Here is an 18431-nt window from a genome sequence, read left to right on the forward strand (position 1 = left end):
AAAATCAATCATAAACGGTACTAAATATTATTAACTGTCCAAAGTTTAGTCATAATAATTTTTTTTTTTGCTTTAATTATGTAAATGATTCTATAAGCGTACAAAACAGTAAACCGAAACTTTAAAAAAAATAGTGATTTGTGTTGAGGAAAATCGAAGTCGACCAAATTTTTGTTAGTCATGACATTCACTCATTTCAATAATATTAAGTTGCCAGAGAAATTTCGGTGAAAATTTAAGTTTAATTAATGCACAAATTATTTACGATATATTTTACCATTAAAATTTTAATTATATTTTTAAATTAGTCGTGAGTTCTTTTACCTTAAAAAATAATATAATTATCTCATTTATTTCTTTTTAAGCTTTACTCACCTTAGTAACAAATTATTTTTTTTTAGTTTTTTTACCTTAAAAAATAATATAATTATCTCATTTATTTCTTTTTAAGCTTTACTCACCTTAGTAACAAATTATTTTTTTTTAGTTTTTTTACCTTAAAAAATAATATAATTGGTCGTGAGCTCTTTTACCTTAAAAAAAATAATATATCAATATTGACATAATAATTAATAAATTAAAAAAGTGAAATAATAAAATTTGGAAAATGGATGGTCCATGTTGGGCTTGAGTTGTAACGAAGAAATGGAAACCAACTTGATCTAAAGATAAAGTTGATTTTGACTAAATTTTTTGGAGAACAAATAATTTTGATTTCAAGCTTTCAAACTTTTTTGAAAGGTGGTACTCATGTTTGGTGTTGTTTCATGTTGATATTTTAATTAACACCAAATCATTTTTTAATATGATAATATATTTGTGATTTTTATTTCAATTAAAATTTTAATATGATATTTAATTAAATTTAAACCATGTCTTAATTAATGTATCGTTTCCGTTCATTTTAATTACTGTATTGATGATTTTGTTTATTTCGGTTCATAAATTTCAATAACTCCAGCAATTCGGGCCACTTAACTCATACTGTACAATTGGATTGAGTTAAAAAAGAAATATTCAATTTAGGTTGGGTTAAATTTTTTGAAAATAAAAAATTCAATTGGGCTCATGAGTTAGACATTTTTTTGGTCGAGTCAATCTAACCTATAAAAAAAATAAGGTTACAACTCAACTTATCTCTACCATACTTTTTTAAAAAATTAAGATATATTTTATGTAATTTTAGTTATTAAAGTAATATGTACGGTGGATCAGTATAATTTTTTTAAAATAAAAAAAAACCCATCCTAACTAAGAGATAGAGGGTTTGGTTGAGTTGGGTTGTGAACTCTATTAGAATTGTTCAGATTGTTGGATAACGAAAGTTCCACATTGGCTAACTTAGGGAATGATCCTCGATTTATAATTAAAGAATACTCTCTCCATTTCTAAAGGTATTTGGGAAAGCTCAAACCAAAGTTATGAGAGCTTATGCTCAAAGTGAACAATATCATACCATTGTAGAGAATCGTATTCATCTAACACAGGACACTAACCCGATCGTGTTTTTAAATTGAATTTTATATTTTCGACAATAATTTGGAAAGAAGTCCACGGACATTTGGAGCTCAGATTTTCATGTAAGAAAGTTGTAGAAAATTTGACTCTTTTTAATCCCTCTTTTATCTTCTATGAATTTACATTTAAAAAATAATGATTTAATGTGATAGACCCTATACTATAGTTTGTTTAATACGCAATTGAAGAAATATCGTTGCTTGCTTCTGCAGCAGCGCCATAAATGTTGTAAAGCGATGCAATGCATTAAATTTTGCGAAGAGAATCGGATTTGAAACGTACCATATCTGACTCTCACTTGGCTTTGTCTGGGGACTCTCTACACCATCTTAATTGCACGTTTGTTTGGATCCGGGGAGATAAGTGTCAACGGAACGGGATAAGTGTATCCCCATTCCCCGTCCGGGCCAAGAATCCCACGTGTAACCCATAAACATAAACAGCTCCACCACGTCAGCATAAGGAATCCACTAAGCAAGCCAACTCATTCACACAATTTCTCTCTCTTCCCCCTTTTTTTGAATTTCTCATCCTCTTTTGTGTCCAAAAAACCGCCAAACCTTACAAATTTTAGCGGATGATTAATCTCTTAATTGCCCTTAATCTCATTTTTTTTTTAGTTTTTATTTATTTATTTTTAATTAAACCTTTTATTAAAAAAAAAACAATTACCAATAAATTATCTCCCAATAAATAACCATTAATTTTAGTTTTTTTTTTCTTTTCATTTTTTTAATTCTAATTATAAATAATAAACTTTTCCTCCAAACTATAATTTATTTACTTAAATTTGTCAATAATTTTAACCGTATCAAGACCTATTGCTCATGCAATTTGAGATCCTTATTTTGGTCAACCGGCCGTCGAAGCTTTTACTCGAGGTGCTCTTGGCCCAGTGAATATCGCTTATTCTGATGTTTATCAGTGCCCTTCTTCAAATTTCGATTCGTATTGTTCATAGAGAAATTTCTGATCAACGATAGAACAAGATCTATTTTGTATAATATCTAAGAGATTTCTGGGTTCGGCCGAAGTTTGAGTTTAAATTATTTTATATCTAATTATCCAAAGATCGAAAAACAAGGGACTCAAACTATGAATACAAATTAAAATTATTTTTATTTCGTTTATGTCCATCTATGTGACGTCATATATATACGTAGTTGTAAGGGTAATAATGCAAACAAATTTTATATATCAACATAAATGTTATCCATGATTGTGAAGTCGAGCAAATAATTAATAATAATAATAATAATACTGAATATAAATAAATAAATAACAAATAAAATTGACCATATTATACATAATTGTAAGGGTAATAATGTAAACAAATTGTATACATCAACATAAATGTTATCTATAATTGTGAAGTCGAGCAAATAATTAATAATAATAATACTACTAAATATAAATAAATAAATAAATTTAGATATTTATTTTATTTTAGCTAATTAAAAAAAACATTTATTATTATTTGTTTCCATTAAATTACTGTTGTTTCTTCTTCACCATTTTAGATGACATGACGCCACAAAAACCAAACCAGTAAACTTTCCCTCCGTCTCTCGCTACGAATGTAACGGCGTTTGAACCGGACCACCAATCTATCCTCCCTTCTCACCGATTTCACCGTTTTCATTTTCTTCAGCGCTTTATTCTTGCTCTTCCCTTTACTTCTTCTCCTTCTCCTCATTCCCCTCTCATTTTAGGGTTCTGATCTCTGATTCCTTGCAGACAAGCTTCTTCTTCGTCTCCTTCAATCCTTCCCAATCACCATTTCCCCTTATCCTCTTTGTTTTCCCTTTTGAATCTAACTCTATGGCTTCCTCTACTTCTGTCAAGAAGAACTTCATGCCTCCGGGCCTTGTTTCCAATCTTGAAGATGTTCTTCGCAAGAAGGGTGCTGGTGAACGAGGCGAAGAATCTAAGGATGTTAATGCATCGGTTGAGCCGTCCTCTTCTACTTCTGATGCCAATCTTGAGGATTCTGGAACTCGGAAGCCGATTGTTCTTGTTACTAACAGCGAAGGAATCGAATCTCCCGGCCTTACTTACCTCGTTGAAGGCCTTGTTCGCGAAGGTTCATACAACGTCTATGTCTGCGCTCCGCAATCGTGAGTTTATGTTTTCTCTTTTTTATCCATCTTTTACTGGATTGGATTTTTCTTTTCTGCTTCTTGAGCTCTTTTTCAATGTTTGTTGCTTGTTATGGAGATTACTATAATGTGTTCTATTGCTTTCATCTGTATGTGTGATTCCTCTACTTGGTATCTTCGTCATTGAATATTGATCACTTGTGATTTATATGGTTCGCGAATTTGCGCTGCAGGGACAAATTAGTTTCCAGTCATTCTGTGACTCTTCGAGAAACTGTTGCCGTGAGTTCTGCTGAAATTAACGGTGCCACAGCCTATGAAGTTTCGGGTTTGACTACTGCTGCGCTTGTCCTTCTGTATTATTTTTTCAACTGTCTTAATCCGCCATGAATACGCTCTATTTTGATTAAATTTGGGGTTGTATATTCTCTGATTTCTCCTGTTTGAGTATCAAATTTCCTCCGATCTTTTATTGGTTTAAATTACTTTGTTGTCATAGCTTAATTTTCCAGCCAGAGTTTTGATGTTCATTGCGTAACTAGTCTATTTAAAACTTGTTTTCTGTCTGGCTATTGGTTGTACACAAACATTAATCCTTGCCTGCAGGCTGCAAAATTTCAATGCCTAATTACGCTAGGTAACTCTTCCTCAGGAACGCCTGTAGATTGTGTCTCATTAGCAATGTCTGGAGCTCTTTTTTCCTGGTCGAAGCCTCTTCTGGTTAGCATTTATAAATTGCAGCTGTGGGTTTTCTAGATCTAATTTAATTTCCAGTAACATGTCATGAGGATATATTTGGTTTACATTTCAGGTCATTAGTGGAATTAACCGGGGATCGAGCTGTGGTCATCACATGTAAGTTCTGTTTGTTACATGAAGTTGTCAGTGTGGACCGTAATGTTTGTCCTCACAATGATTATCATTTGGCCCTTCTTTACGAATATGATCTGATCCTTTATCCAGTGCTAAATTGATTGTTTAAATCTGCCAGGTTTTACTCAGGTGTCGTTGCTGGAGCAAGGGAGGCATTGATTTGTGGTGTACCATCTATATCAATATCTCTGAATTGGTCGGTTGATTTTCTATTTTCCATATCGAGCTTCACTGCTTCTTAGTTATTATCCTTAAGGTACTTTTTCCTTTATTTATTTCACTTCAGGAAGAAGGATCAAAGCCAAGAAAGTGACTTCAAGGATGCTGCGTCGGTCTGTTTGCCTTTGATAAATGCAGCTATGAGTGATATAGAAAAGGGAAATTTTCCTAAAAGTTGTTCTCTCAATATCGAAATACCTACTTCACCTCTGACGAACAAGGTTTTGCACTTTCATTTTGCCTTTAAAATTGAAACTTACTCTAATTAACTTGGTGGACAAATGTATTCCAAACATGGTTGTGATTAGGAACTTGGGGTGTTATTTCATCTGAATTTTGCTTCTGCCTGAACTTGAATGATTCTCCTTGATTATCTTTAAAATAAGTGATGAATGATCTTTGGAATGCCTAGTGAAGTGTTTTAATCAAAATCAACTATAACTATAACTTGAAGGAAACCTATTCCTTTGTATTATAAAGGGAGAATTAATTGAGAATCTGATAGAACTAGCATTGTTCTGTGCTTTATGCGGATTCTGAATCTGCAATATTCAAGACATTTTCGTTCTAACCTCTACTGGGTTCTTGCTTGTTTTCTAGTTAGTAGATAAAGAGTATTTTACTTCGGTTCAAGTTCCTGAATGACGATAGTTGGCATTAGATTCTAAGTTACCTGCAATTTGTTCTACTTTGTATTAACGCCTGCAATGTTGTTCCTCTTTTACTAGTTTATTATATTTTGCTCAGTATGGTCCTCACCTATTTTAACAGCTTGAAAAGATTATGGCTAATTGGTCACTGCTTCAGTATAGTCAAAATTACAGTTTTAGTTACATGATCCTTTGTATTATACCAGGGATATCGATTCTAGAAACATTTTGCCTAATCTTTTCCTTTTCGCCATTTATAATTGTTTTTATTTCTAAAATACTTATGCAGCTTCTGGTTAAAACAAGTAATCTATCTTTTTCTTTTTCCTTTTCTTTTTCCTTCAAGAAAAGCAGAGAGTTTGTTTTGCTATCTTTGATTCTCTGTCTCAGGATGTAATTTCCTGCTACTCTTGGTCATATAGTTGACATTTTTTGACAGGGATTTAAATCAACAAAGCAAAGTCTGTGGAGATATACTTTAAATTGGCAGGCTGTTTCGGGCAACAGGCCTGCAGGACATTATATGTCTAATCAGCAAAGTATTGGTCTTCAGCTTGCACAACTTGGTCGAGATGCTTCTGCGGCTGTAAGTAGCTTGAAATTATGATGCTTCACATTTATGTATTCTTAATTAGTGGAGTTATTGATCTTGTACCATCTTGTCATCTTGTCTTAATAATTTATATTTTGTAAAGGAAGGATCTTTCTGCACTGTCTGTTTTTGTTGTTTAGAGTAATAAATTTTATTTTTCATTAGGGAGCAGCTCGCCGTTTGACCACACAACGGCAGAATATAGTGGAAATTGAATCAACTGGAGCAGTGGGAAAATCTGATTCTGGGCGGGTGAAGAAGTTCTTCAGAATGGAGGTATTCACTATAAAATGAAACTTGGATTCTGCTTGAAGAATGCTTTTAACTTCTAGAATTGTGTCCACCTGTTGAAATCAGGTGGATAGGGTCGAAAAAAACTCTGGTTGTGCTCGGCTCTCTCAGCGACACGATCAAGTGTTGTAATATCGTGAGGAATCACTTTTTTATTTTTTACGTGCAGTTTCTGGATAAGGAGCATGATATCAAGGACGATGATCTGGATTTTAGAGCCCTTGAAAATGGATTTGTAAGTTGAATAACCTTCAAACTCAATTCTAGTAATCAATTTACCTTGCCATGTTTCTATAGTGCTTAGCTATTCCCAAGAGTACCCTTGCACTTGTACGTGGGCCTGAGCCAAAAAGGAACTCTATTTGCTTTAAGTGGATCAGTTATGTAACAACGTGACAACTGACAAAGGAATCGATAACCATCTTGAATTATCTATTTTGTTTTCTTTTTCTTTCCAGTACAACAACCCTTTTTTCTTGTCCTAACGATTTAAAGACATGAATAGAATAAGTTTCTGTTTGATCTTTTTCCCCCCCATCAGAATGCTTTTCCCTTCACTCTTCTTTATTTTCTCTTTCATATTCTGATAAAACAAATTTCCTTGGATGAACAGGTTGCAGTAACCCCCTTTTCCCTCACCCCCAACATTGATTTGGACGTCCAAACAGCTGCCTCTGATTGGATCACCACTGCACTTCATCAGGCGCAATAAGTCGAGTCTCTTTTCGGCGGCAATGATTTGTGTACATCTAGAGTTCGGCTCACTACCCTACATTTTTTTTTCTTTTTTTTGTTTGGTTTTGCCTCTTCTTTTGTGGGTTTTGCATTCTGTCAATTGTTTTGCCAATTTAACAAAGCTCATTCTGATTACGGCTTTCATTCTCCATTGATATTCCCTGCCCTCTCGTTCCCAATATATATATATATATATTAGTTTTGGTAGTTTCCTATTGATTCATGTAGTGGTGTAGTAAAAGTGCACTTGCTTCCCGCTTGCAATCTGTTTGGCATGTTTTATGAAATGCCAGCTTGTAAACTGCAAGTGAAAACTGATGGTCAAGTTTGCAATGGATTGGTTCTGTTTTATCTTAATCTCCTACATCTTGTTCTGCAGTTTCTGAGTATCTCTTCTTTTCCCCTTTCCTTTTATTGCCTTTACTCCTTTCTCTGCTGTGGCTTGACCTTTACTTCAAACCAGATAGAATAATTTGTAAGAATCGTTCTTCTCATCCCTCTCTTTTCAATGTAAATTTATCTGTGCGACTAAGTAGGAAGAAGGAATTTACAGGAATTTAAAGGTATTATTGTTGAAGATTTTTGAGAGTGAGTCACATATTAGTTAATTTAGTGGAAGATAATGAATTTATTGAATTTATTGAATTTATTAGTAAGGAATATTATCTTCATTGACACGGGTTTGTGAGGAAGCTCTCAAAGCAAAGCTATGAGACTTTTTGCTCAAAGTAGACAATATCATATCATTACAGAGATTCGTAATTTCTAACCAAAATGTGAATCTAGAAACATTTATTGAAGTGGCTTTTGTAAGAAGTAGTTGAAGTAGTTGAGGAATTACATTTGAGAAGTAATTGAGAAATTACATTGTATTTCCTTGGAGTTTGGGTTTAATAAAAATTAGAAGTAGTTGAGGAATTGCATTGTATTTCCTTGGAGTTTGGGTTTAATAAAAATTGTCTATGAGACGTCATTTGATTTTTTTAACATCAGAGTGTAAATTATCATTAAATGGGCGGCATGTCTCTGAATTTTTTTAACATTTATAATTTTTTTTATTTAGTAAAATTTGAGATTTTTTTATAATGCCTATTTTACTTCTTGAACTTAAAAATAAAAAATAAAAAAATACTATGTTGATTGTTATAAATACTATGTTGCTATGTTAATAGATTGGAATTTAGGAAGAAAAATCAATTTTAACCAATTCCACGTCTTAGTATTTCAATTCAATTTTAACTTTTAAGTATTAAAGGTTCTCTTATAAATTTAATAAAAAGAAAATTATAGTGTAAAATAACAATAAAGTTAAATTTGAAAAAGTTATTCAATCCAAAATTTTATTTTATAAAAATATAGTTAAAAAAAAAAAAAAAAGAACGGAGACTTATTGGACGTTCATAAAAGAATTTCTACAATAAAATAAAATTAAAATTAAAAACTTGATATTTTTTATTTCAATAATTTAGTGAATTTTGTGATCCCATCTAGTTAGGAAGAACTTTCTTTCCCCTCACATAAATGGGTCCCGTGATTTCCGTATATATGTGTCCGTTTATTTAAGACTAGGAAAATATGAAACGGACGGCCATTTATCTTTATTTATTTATTTATCTATATATATATATATATATATATATATATATATATAATATAAATTTATTGTAATATTTTACTATTTTGTGGAAAGTGACCTCAATAATATATATTAATGATATAATTTGTTTATTTTAATTTTTCTTTTGGTAAGCACTTTGTAAACCTGGGATAAGCCATCATCCCCATAAAAATAAATTTTAAAATTTAAGAATTTTTATGTTCAATATTTTAAAGCATTGCCATCATATACTAAATTAATCTACCAGTGTTTATAAACTTAATTTTTAAAAAAATAAAAAATTCAAAAGAAAATAGTTATCCAACGAAAATAGTGAGGGAAAATAAAGGAGAGGCAACTGTCAGCAACGGAAAATGGAGGCAAATTTCATTTTCTTTCTCCACTGCCTCACAACTTTTCTTCTCTCACTCACGGAGATACAGACAGTGTGTTCTCAGTTCTGAATTTCTCGTTTGAGGATTATGGAGCAGAAGCAGAAGATATTAGCTCAATTCAAAGGCCAATCCAGGCTCCCCAACTTCGCAATTCCAAACCGCTACGATCTTCATCTCAACACCGATCTCTCTGCCTCTACTTTCTCAGGAATCGTACAGATTACTCTCGCTATTCTCAATGATACCAAGTTCATCGTCTTGAACGCGTTGGAGCTCGACGTTCATGGAGTTTCCTACTCCAACTCCAACGCTCAGGTTATTAAACACTTCGATTTTCTACGCCTTTGTTCTAACTACGCTTCATCTTCTACTTAATTTTAGCATTAATCGATTTGCAGAGTTATAGGCCTTCTCAGGTTATTCTGGATGAAGAAGACGAGATACTCGTTTTGGTGTTTGACGATGTGCTTGGCGTTGGGGAAGGAATTTTGGAGATCGAGTTTTCTGCTCCTCTCAACAGGCATCTAAAGGGGTTTTACAAATGGTTTTTTTCCCCCCTCTGTCTTGGATCTGATTTACCTTTTTCTTAATAGTATATTATAATCCTAGAGTTGAAAGAATCATCTGCTGATGCTTGATTTGAGTATACAAGTTCTTTCAGTATATGTATCCTTCAATTATAATTTGTCCTTCATACCAATTCTGTTCTTGGTTCATCACTAGAGTACTCTACTAACTATGGAGTTTGTTAGTTTTAGTTCAAACATGGAAAAAGAAGTTAGAGACTAACAGTGTCTTTGTTCTTTTGATCTTTCCCAGCACTTATGTTGATGGAGGTGTGAAGAAGAATATGGCTGTTACTCAGTTTGAAGCAGTGGATGCACGGCGGTGTTTTCCATGTTGGGATGAACCTGCCCTGAAGGTATCTCTATAAATTGGATATGCTGAACTCTATTTGATGGTTTTCTTTTGAATTTCATTTCTTTTCTTTGTTTGAATTTTTAAGCAAGATCCTAGATTTTCATTAACCTAAAGTCACTACCGTCATCCTAATCTATGTTCTTATGCAAAATTAAATATTTAAAACTTCATCTTAAAACACTGCTATAGACTTACGTCGAAAGCATCTTTAAAACAACATAAAGAAAAAATAAATAAAACAATTAAAATATTAAAGTAAAAGCACTGTATATTAACCTAAGTCTAAGAAAACAAAATACTATTATCCTATGTACGTGTTATGGTCTTTATTTGCGATGTTCTCGTTAGCCGTATAGGGGTGTCTTGCCTTTACCTGAAATAGAAGTAGCACACGATTTAAGTATTTTAAGAAAACTCAGTAAGTGACCTCACTATCGGAATCAAGGAATGCAAACACATGCAACTCATGATCTAGGGGCCTATCGTTAAAACCATCATAGGGGTGGCCTTTGATACAGACAAAATTGGATGTGTAGTACTTCCCTACATACGACCCACACGTGCGAGTGTGGATCCCCAGACAGTTTGCACCCTCCCTGGAGCCATCATAGTCAAGCTAATTGTTCGTAGTGACGTCCGAAAGTCAACATACTCCTGATTGTCATGCGAGGCATGATGATCATCATCATCGTAGTGTACGCGTCCGTACTCGTCACATAAATGGGGGAAGTAACCCGATATATATGTACACACAAAATGGATGAGGCCCCAATAGTTTTCAACTTTAAATCATTTTTATAGCACAATCCTATATACCGTTCACATATTACTGTAAGCAACATGCATGTCTTAGCCTTCATACGTTTATCATCATTAACATTAACTAAGGTTGTGTCTTAGAAAAATCATCGTCATAATGCATCGTGGCATTGAATTTCATTTCTTTTCTTTGAATTTTTAAGCAAGGGTATCCTGTCTTTTAATTTTGATATGTCTTACCACGAGCAGGCGAGCTTCAAAATTTCATTAGATATACCAAAAGAGTTGATGGCACTATCCAACATGCCTGTTTTGGATGAAAAGCTCAATGGGGACATTAAGACCGTTTCTTTTGAGGAATCTCCAAATATGTCAACCTATTTGGTGGCTTTTGTGGTTGGTTTGTTTGATTATATTGAAGACACCACGGCAGAAGGTCTATTATGCTTGAGGCTCTATTTTTCCTTGTAACAATCTGAGGTTAGTTCCATTATGTTGTATAAATGTTCATCTATTCGTCCAGGGATAAAGGTTCGTGTATATTGTCCTTTGGGAAAGAGTGAGCAAGGGAGATTTTCCCTAAATATTGCTGTCAAGGTCCTCGATTATTTTACCAAGTAAGGATTCTACCACCAGACATTGTTTCCTTTCCCTGTCTAGTATATGTTACCATAGTGTTTGATGAATTGATTCAAACAAACTAGTATGAAAGTATATATTCTGCATCATTGGATATCAATATAATTTTTTGTTCTCTACCCCTCCCGGCTCCTTGGTCTGGAACCAACACCCCCCGTTCTACATGACATCTTAGTTTTGAGTGATCTCAGGTTGTAATTATAAAATTATTAGGTACTTCTCAATGAGCTATCCTCTTCCTAAACTGGATATGGTTGCTGTTCCTGAATTTGGTGGTGGGGCTATGGAGAATAATGGTTTGATCGTATATCGTGAAAATTTATTGCTCTATGATGAGTTACATTCTAGTGCTGAAAACAAGCAGATAGTAAGTTTACGGATATCGATATACCCTTTAAGTCTTTTAGCATTCTTCATTGTTTTCATATGAATCTTTCTGAAGTAAGAAAATATTACATTCATCTCACCTATGTAAATCACAAAAAAGGCTTGAACAGTAAGATAAATTGAGTAACATTAAAGCAAATCATCTTGTTCTTATCAGCTCGCTATATGTGTGGCACATGAAGTTGCACACCATTGGTTCGGAAATTTGGTCACTTTGGCCTGGTGGAGTGATTTATGGCTAAACGAGGGGTTTGCTACATGGGTAATTTGAGCTTTCTTCCTACTTACAAACTTATGTTATATGGGAAATATTTATGTATGATCATCCTCATGTATGATATTCAACTTTTAGATAAGCTACATGGCAATTGACACATTCTTTCCTGAGTGGAAAATGTGGACACAATTTCTCCAACAGACTGCTAGAGGCCTAGTTATTGATGCATTGGAAGAATCTCATCCAATTGAAGTGAGTAAAAGATCTAGCTTTGTTGTCCTCATCCATCACATTTAATAGGTTTATTCTCAGTGATTTGATAGAATGAAATTTGAAATACTTTGACCTAGTGGTAGCTAGCCGGTATTTTCATTGATGAGCTTTTGAGATCTAACTTGGTTCATGGGGAAGTAATATCGAAAGCAATTTCAAATGAATTGATAATACAGATGGAGATACACCCTGCTCGTTCAATTGATGACAAATTTGATGCTATAAGCTATAAGAAAGGATCTACAATAATTCAGATGTTACAGATATACCTTGGCGATGACAACTTTCAAGTGAGTGATGAGTTCACATCCAATTTATCTTTCGTGAAATGACCAGCTATTTAAATTATTATGAGTATTCTTGAAGGCTTACAATTCTTCATTCTATATATCCGTGGATGTCCGCAATTCAAGATCTTATGTAATCTTAAAGATTTCAGGACCAAATTTTCCTTAATTCATGACTTATACAAGTTTATTCCTTTGATGCGTGATGCTGTGAAACAGAAAGCTTTGAGTGAGTACATAAAGAGATACGCTTGGAAAAATGCGAAAACAGATGATTTATGGGCTGTCATTTCCGAGGAATCTGGTACACAAATAAACTTAATGATGGACACCTGGACGAAACAGATGGGGTATCCTGTTATCTATGTGAAGTCCAGTGATAATACACTGGAATTTGAGCAGGTATTGAAATTGATGAAATTGTTTAGAAGGAAAAGTAGCTTGGATTCTTTAGTGGAAGTTTGACACTGTTCTTCTTTTTGCAGTCACATTTCTTGTTGTCTGGGCAGCATTCTGATAGCCAATGGATCATTCCAATCACTTTTTCACTTGGTTCATACAACAAACACAAAAACTTCCTTCTGGAAACGAAGTTTCATGTGGTTGATATATCAAAAGATTTTGCTGGAACAATACCAAACACAGGGGATGGAAATTTTTGGATCAAAGTGAACACAAGCCAGAGTGGTTTTTATAGGGTAAAATATGATGATAAGCTTGAATCTCAATTGAGGAAGGCAATAGAAAACAGCATACTGTCGGATACAGACAAGTTTGGTCAGTGTAAAGAACCCTGCTGCATTTATAAGTCCTACAGTTTTTATTTCTTAAATTACTCACCAACTCGCAAAGCTATTAAACAATTGAGTTATGTTGCAGGAATCTTAGATGATGCATATGCACTTTGTCAAGCTGGTCATCAATCATTATCATCCGTGCTTTCGTTAATTGATGTGTACAGGAAAGAGCTTGACTACATTGTGACTTCAAGGCTCATTTATGTGAGGAAAAAGGATATGTTTCTTACCTCTAAAATTGCATCTTGCAGGCAACTATGTTCGCTCGCATTGACCTCTCAAGTTTTCTATTTCAGGTCTGTAATGGGATCGTGAACATTGCAACTGAAGCCATTCCTGATTTTGTTTTTGAATTGAAACAGTTTTTCATCAATGTCCTCCAATTCTCTGCCACGTAAGAAATCTCTTATCAGGGTGCCCAATATTACATTCAAGTTCATCATCAAAACTCTACAAACATATTATTGCATTGCTGACCATGATAATATTTGCTACAGAAAATTAGGATGGGAGGCAATACCTGGTGAGGACCATTCAAGTGCTATACTGAGAGGGAAAATTTACGGGGCACTAGTCTCATTTGATGATGATAAAACTCACGATGAAGCAATGCAGCGTTTTCAAGCTTATGTGAGAGATAGAAAGACGACTCTTTTTTCAGCTGACACAAAGAAGGTAACAGCCATTGTGTCAAGATTGTCTTCTTCATTTGGAGATCTTTAGAAATTACAAATTTGAGATGTTGTATTAGGCTGTTTATTTGGCTGTCATGAGGAAAGCCACCGTTTCTAGTAGGAATGGATTTGAATCCATGTTACAACTCTACAGAGAAGCTGAAACAGCTGAAGGCAAAGAAGAAATTTTGCGTAAGTTTCTTACAATCCTTTAAAGGCTATTGATGGTAAAATTGTTGATAGGCAATATCCTCTGATTAGTACTAAAATTCGTGATCCTAAACAGGGATTTTAGCTGCTTGTCCAGACCCAGATTTACTTGTGGAAGCACTGGATTTTTTTATGTCAGAGGAGGTATTGCCATCCTTAATTTGTAAGAACCTTTGATAGATACATTCATATTCATAACTTTTAGAAGTTTCATTTCTCTTGTCATCATTAGGTTCGAGAGCAAGACGTTATCTATGGGCTTTCAGGAATAAGCTTTGAGGGTCGTCACAGGGCATGGGAATGGTTTAAGGTATGCAATTTCACGGCTGTAAAAATTTATCAATCACTTCTTGCTTTATCCATATCGAAAGTGCAGTAAAAGTTGTAATTGGGATAAAGTTGTGTTTCCAAATCCTTGGCCTTTGCCGAGAAGATGCAAAAACTGAATCTGCAAACGTCTTGAGATACTACTATCAAATATCGTCCTTTTTAGACTTTTCCTTTCAGGCTTCCACTCAAGGTTTTAAAATTTGTCTGCTGGAAAGAGGTTTTCACACTCTTATAAAAAATGTTTCGTTCCCTTCTCTAACCGATGTGGGATCTCACAATCGATCCCTTTGGAGCCCAGCGTCCTTGCTGGCACACCGCCCAATGTCTGGCTCTAATACCATTTGTAAAAGCCCAAGTCTCCCTTCTCTGACCAATGTGGGATCACATAATCACCCCTTTGGGGTCAACGTCCTCACTGGCACACAGCCCGGTGTCTAGCTTTGATACCATTTGTAAAAGCTCAAGTCCACCGTTAGTAAATATTATCCTTTTTTGGCTTTTCCTTTCGGGCTTCCACTCAAGATTTTAAAACGCGTCTCCTAGGGAGTGGTTCCATAGCCTTATAAGGAATGTTTTGTTCTCCTCTCCAACCGATGTTTTTCCACAAAGTTATCCAATCCATGTATATATAGTTTGTTGATGTCACATGGCACTTGTTCCAATTTTTGGTCCCAATGAATTCTCCTCCTCGGCTCAAGCACTTTCATGCTGCGTTATTGCTATTTTCTTCGAATTTCAACAACAAAGAACAGATTCTCTTTCTTGAACTTCATATTGATGGAAACTTGCTAAAACTTGCAGGAGAACTGGGAGCCCATCTTTAACAAATATGGTCATATTTTGTTAACCAACTTCGTCCGTGACATTATCACTCCGGTAAGCTATTAGACTATTCAGAATAGCGCTTTGTCCAAGTTGAACTTCAAACAATGGTTTCTGCTGTGTAAATTATGATCTCTTGAGACTTTTTGGGCTCACACTTGTATTCTCCTCTTGTCAGTTTTGCAGCAATGAGGAAGCAGACGAAATAGAAGCGTTTTTTGCAACCCACCCACACGAAATGGTTGCTATGGATCTGAAGCAAAGCCTTGAGCAAGTTCGCATCAAAGCGAGGTGGGTTGAATTCATTAGGCAAGATCATTCTCTACCTGACCTCATTAGTAAACTTGCTGCCTAAACTCATCTTGAACTATCTACCCAGTAATCAGATCATACTCATATGAAAAATTCAAACAAAGGACTGAAATAATAGTGCATACTTTCCAAATATACAGTATAGAATTATACACTGAACTTAAAGCTGTGGGAGTATGGAACTGTTGACATGTAAATAGAAATAAAGTAACCGTCAACTGTATAAATCCTGATGTATCTCTGCAGTGATAGTGATAGTTTGATGGACATGCATATAGGTAAAAGTTTCAAATGTATCCTTCTATCTCTTATATTTTCATGATATATATATATACGAACGTATTGTTTACTCATTATTCAATTTTTACGATCCATGTGAAATCATGCATCTATTGTTGAGGATTATTGAGAGAAATAGTCTCACATTGGCTAATTAAGAAAAAGATAATGGATTTAGAAGTAAGGAACATTATCTCCATTGAAATGAGACGTTTTGAAAAAACCAAAAGCAAAATCATGAAAACTTATGGACAATATCATGCCATTGTGGAGAGTTGTGGTTTCTAACATGGTATCAGAGTCATGTCTTTAACTTAGCCATGTCAGTAGAATCCTCAAGTGTCGAACAAAGAAGTTGTGAGCCTCGAAGGTGTAGTCCAAAGTGACTCAAGTGTCGAATAAAGGGTGTTTTTTGTTTGAGGGCTTTAAAGAAGTCGAGCCTCGATTAAGGGGAGGTTGTTCGAGAGCTCCGGAGAAAGAGACCTCAAGGAAGGTTCAATGGTGTATGGAACACTTTCTATTGGACAATATCATACCATCGTGAGTCGTGATTCCTAACATGGTTATACGTTTGAACCTTCCCTCCCATGTTGTTGATTTGGAATTGAAAAATGATGGAAATAATTAGGAAAGAAATTATATATTTAGTCATTAATAAACCAACAAATAAAAGAAAAATTGAACTTGGGCCGAGCCACTTACTGTTCTGGGCCCTTACGGCCCAAAATGGATGTCCTCGTCTTCCTCTGCCTCTCCTTCATCGAGTTCATCCTCTCCAATTTCAAACCCGCTCTGAATGTCTCGATGAAGCTATCAGCTTTACTGTTCACATCCGGACTTCCACAAAATCTCGCTCCTTTTCTCTCTGCATTTTCGTTTCTTTTCGATTCCCCTTCCAATAGAATCTGCAATTCCGCCGTCGTCGACGGCGGAGCTAATGCACCTGACCGCGGTTGCTCAACGGTGCTATTCTGGGTTCTCACAGCAATGAGTTTTTGCGGCGAGGATTCTGGTGGAGCTGGGAAACCTCTTTTTGTTTCGCCTACTATACTCGAAATTTGATACTGATGAACCGTCACCGGCGGCCCTGGCGCTGGCGGCGGAGATAAATTCCGATTGAACCGATGTTGTGGAGTAAAGAATTCTTTGAAATTCTCAACATCCTTTTGCCATTTCTTCATCTTGTTCTTGTTCTTGTTCTTCTTCCTCTTTGTTTCTTTACTCTCCACCTCTCTCTGTTTCTCATTTTTGCTTATTTCAACTTTCATCGCCTGAAAATCCTCTCCGAGCCATTCAGGTTCAAAACCTCCATCCCCTTCATTTATTCTCTCTACTTCCGCTACAACCACCGCACCCGGCGGCGAAGAAATCTGCGGAGGTGTCACTAATGGAGGAACAGAAATCTGATACAGAGGCGAAAACGAAGGGGAAATTTCTTCATCATTAACAGAAAATGCAGCTTTAGAAACTCTCTTGGAATCATACCCTTCTTCAAATTCCTTCAAATTTCTACAATGCTGAAGAGAATCTGAACTGATAGATTGATAATTGGTTATATAACCACCGCCGGAAAGCCGCCAGTATTCAACTCCAGCGATCTCCGGCGGATAATGGAGAAGAATCTGATCCGTCCGATCTGTGTAGCCATTCCATTGATTTGGGATCGATGGGTTTGACTTGTAGCTCAGCTCTGAATCATTTGAAGTAACAGAAGCTCTGTAAATTTCTTCACGAACTGTGTTTTCGCCATTGTTTTTGCTGAGAAGCCCACAGGCAATGGCGAAGAGGACCAAAGCCAAGCAGAGGAAGTCCAAGCTTTTCCATGTTGATCGAGGCTTAAATGAACGAAAACTGAAACTGAAACTGTAGAATGGAGAAATTGAGACAACAAAGATGAAACACAGAGAAATGACGAGAAAGAGAATTGGAAAGGCGTCGAAATTAAGGAATTGAAATGGTGTAGTACGGCGGAGGTCGCGGCGGCCGGAAGTTGGTTCCGGCCGTAGTGGCGGCGGTGTGTCCATTTTGGCTTTTGTTTTTTTCCTAATGTGGGAAGAAGTGTTCTTGTGTTGCCACAGTGTGGAGAGAAGGGAGCCATATAAATCATATCCATATTTTATTTATTTATTTATTTATTAGTCACTGTAAATATTCCAATCTCTACCATAATAAATATATTTCAAAGCATTAATAATTTTAAAATTTCAAAAATAAGTTTAAAAATTAAAAATAATACTACAAATTTTAAAAGAATAATAATTAAATTGTATTATTTAAAAATTTAGAGGATGTAATTTAAATGTGCAAAATATATTTTAAATTAAATAATTGCATAGTAAAAATTAAATAACTGTTATTTAAATTAATAATTGACATCAGGGAAAAAGAATCAGTGTTTAATTTTTATGTTGTGTGAAATAGTGAAGAACTGGAGACAGCACAGCCCATGTTTGGTGGGATATGATTCCAAGCTCACGTGAGAATTGGATTCCCACTGCGAATAATCCTTAATTACTACTAATTTTATTATTAAATTTAGTTTTTTTTTAATTATT

General features: G+C 34.9%; 3 protein-coding genes across 3 annotated transcripts; 2 read left to right on the plus strand and 1 right to left on the minus strand.

The window, feature by feature from the left end:
* Positions 1 to 3025: 3025 nt before the first annotated feature.
* Positions 3026 to 7334, plus strand: LOC111457507 (5'-nucleotidase SurE-like). Its single transcript, XM_023099732.1, has 10 exons — positions 3026 to 3635; positions 3851 to 3945; positions 4270 to 4337; positions 4429 to 4472; positions 4609 to 4686; positions 4777 to 4930; positions 5799 to 5945; positions 6117 to 6227; positions 6412 to 6477; positions 6856 to 7334. The coding sequence occupies exons 1-10, from the start codon at positions 3340 to 3342 to the stop codon at positions 6952 to 6954; spliced, it is 1158 nt and encodes a 385-aa protein (XP_022955500.1). The 5' UTR covers positions 3026 to 3339; the 3' UTR covers positions 6955 to 7334.
* Positions 7335 to 8928: 1594 nt separating this feature from the next.
* Positions 8929 to 15950, plus strand: LOC111457505 (aminopeptidase M1-like). Its single transcript, XM_023099730.1, has 19 exons — positions 8929 to 9284; positions 9368 to 9513; positions 9789 to 9891; positions 10899 to 11085; positions 11173 to 11266; positions 11502 to 11655; positions 11833 to 11937; positions 12028 to 12144; positions 12342 to 12455; positions 12672 to 12854; positions 12938 to 13229; positions 13332 to 13453; positions 13546 to 13643; positions 13747 to 13924; positions 14001 to 14115; positions 14210 to 14277; positions 14366 to 14443; positions 15265 to 15339; positions 15464 to 15950. Exons 1-19 carry the CDS (start codon positions 9057 to 9059, stop codon positions 15638 to 15640), a joined length of 2634 nt encoding a protein of 877 aa, XP_022955498.1. The 5' UTR covers positions 8929 to 9056; the 3' UTR covers positions 15641 to 15950.
* Positions 15951 to 16574: 624 nt separating this feature from the next.
* LOC111458018 lies at positions 16575 to 17900 on the minus strand. Its single transcript, XM_023100497.1, has one exon. The coding sequence runs from the start codon at positions 17898 to 17900 to the stop codon at positions 16575 to 16577; it is 1326 nt and encodes a 441-aa protein (XP_022956265.1).
* Positions 17901 to 18431: the final 531 nt, after the last annotated feature.

This window comes from Cucurbita moschata, unplaced genomic scaffold, assembly GCF_002738365.1.
Source record: "Cucurbita moschata cultivar Rifu unplaced genomic scaffold, Cmos_1.0 Cmo_Scf00020, whole genome shotgun sequence".
Lineage (NCBI taxonomy): Eukaryota > Viridiplantae > Streptophyta > Magnoliopsida > Cucurbitales > Cucurbitaceae > Cucurbita > Cucurbita moschata.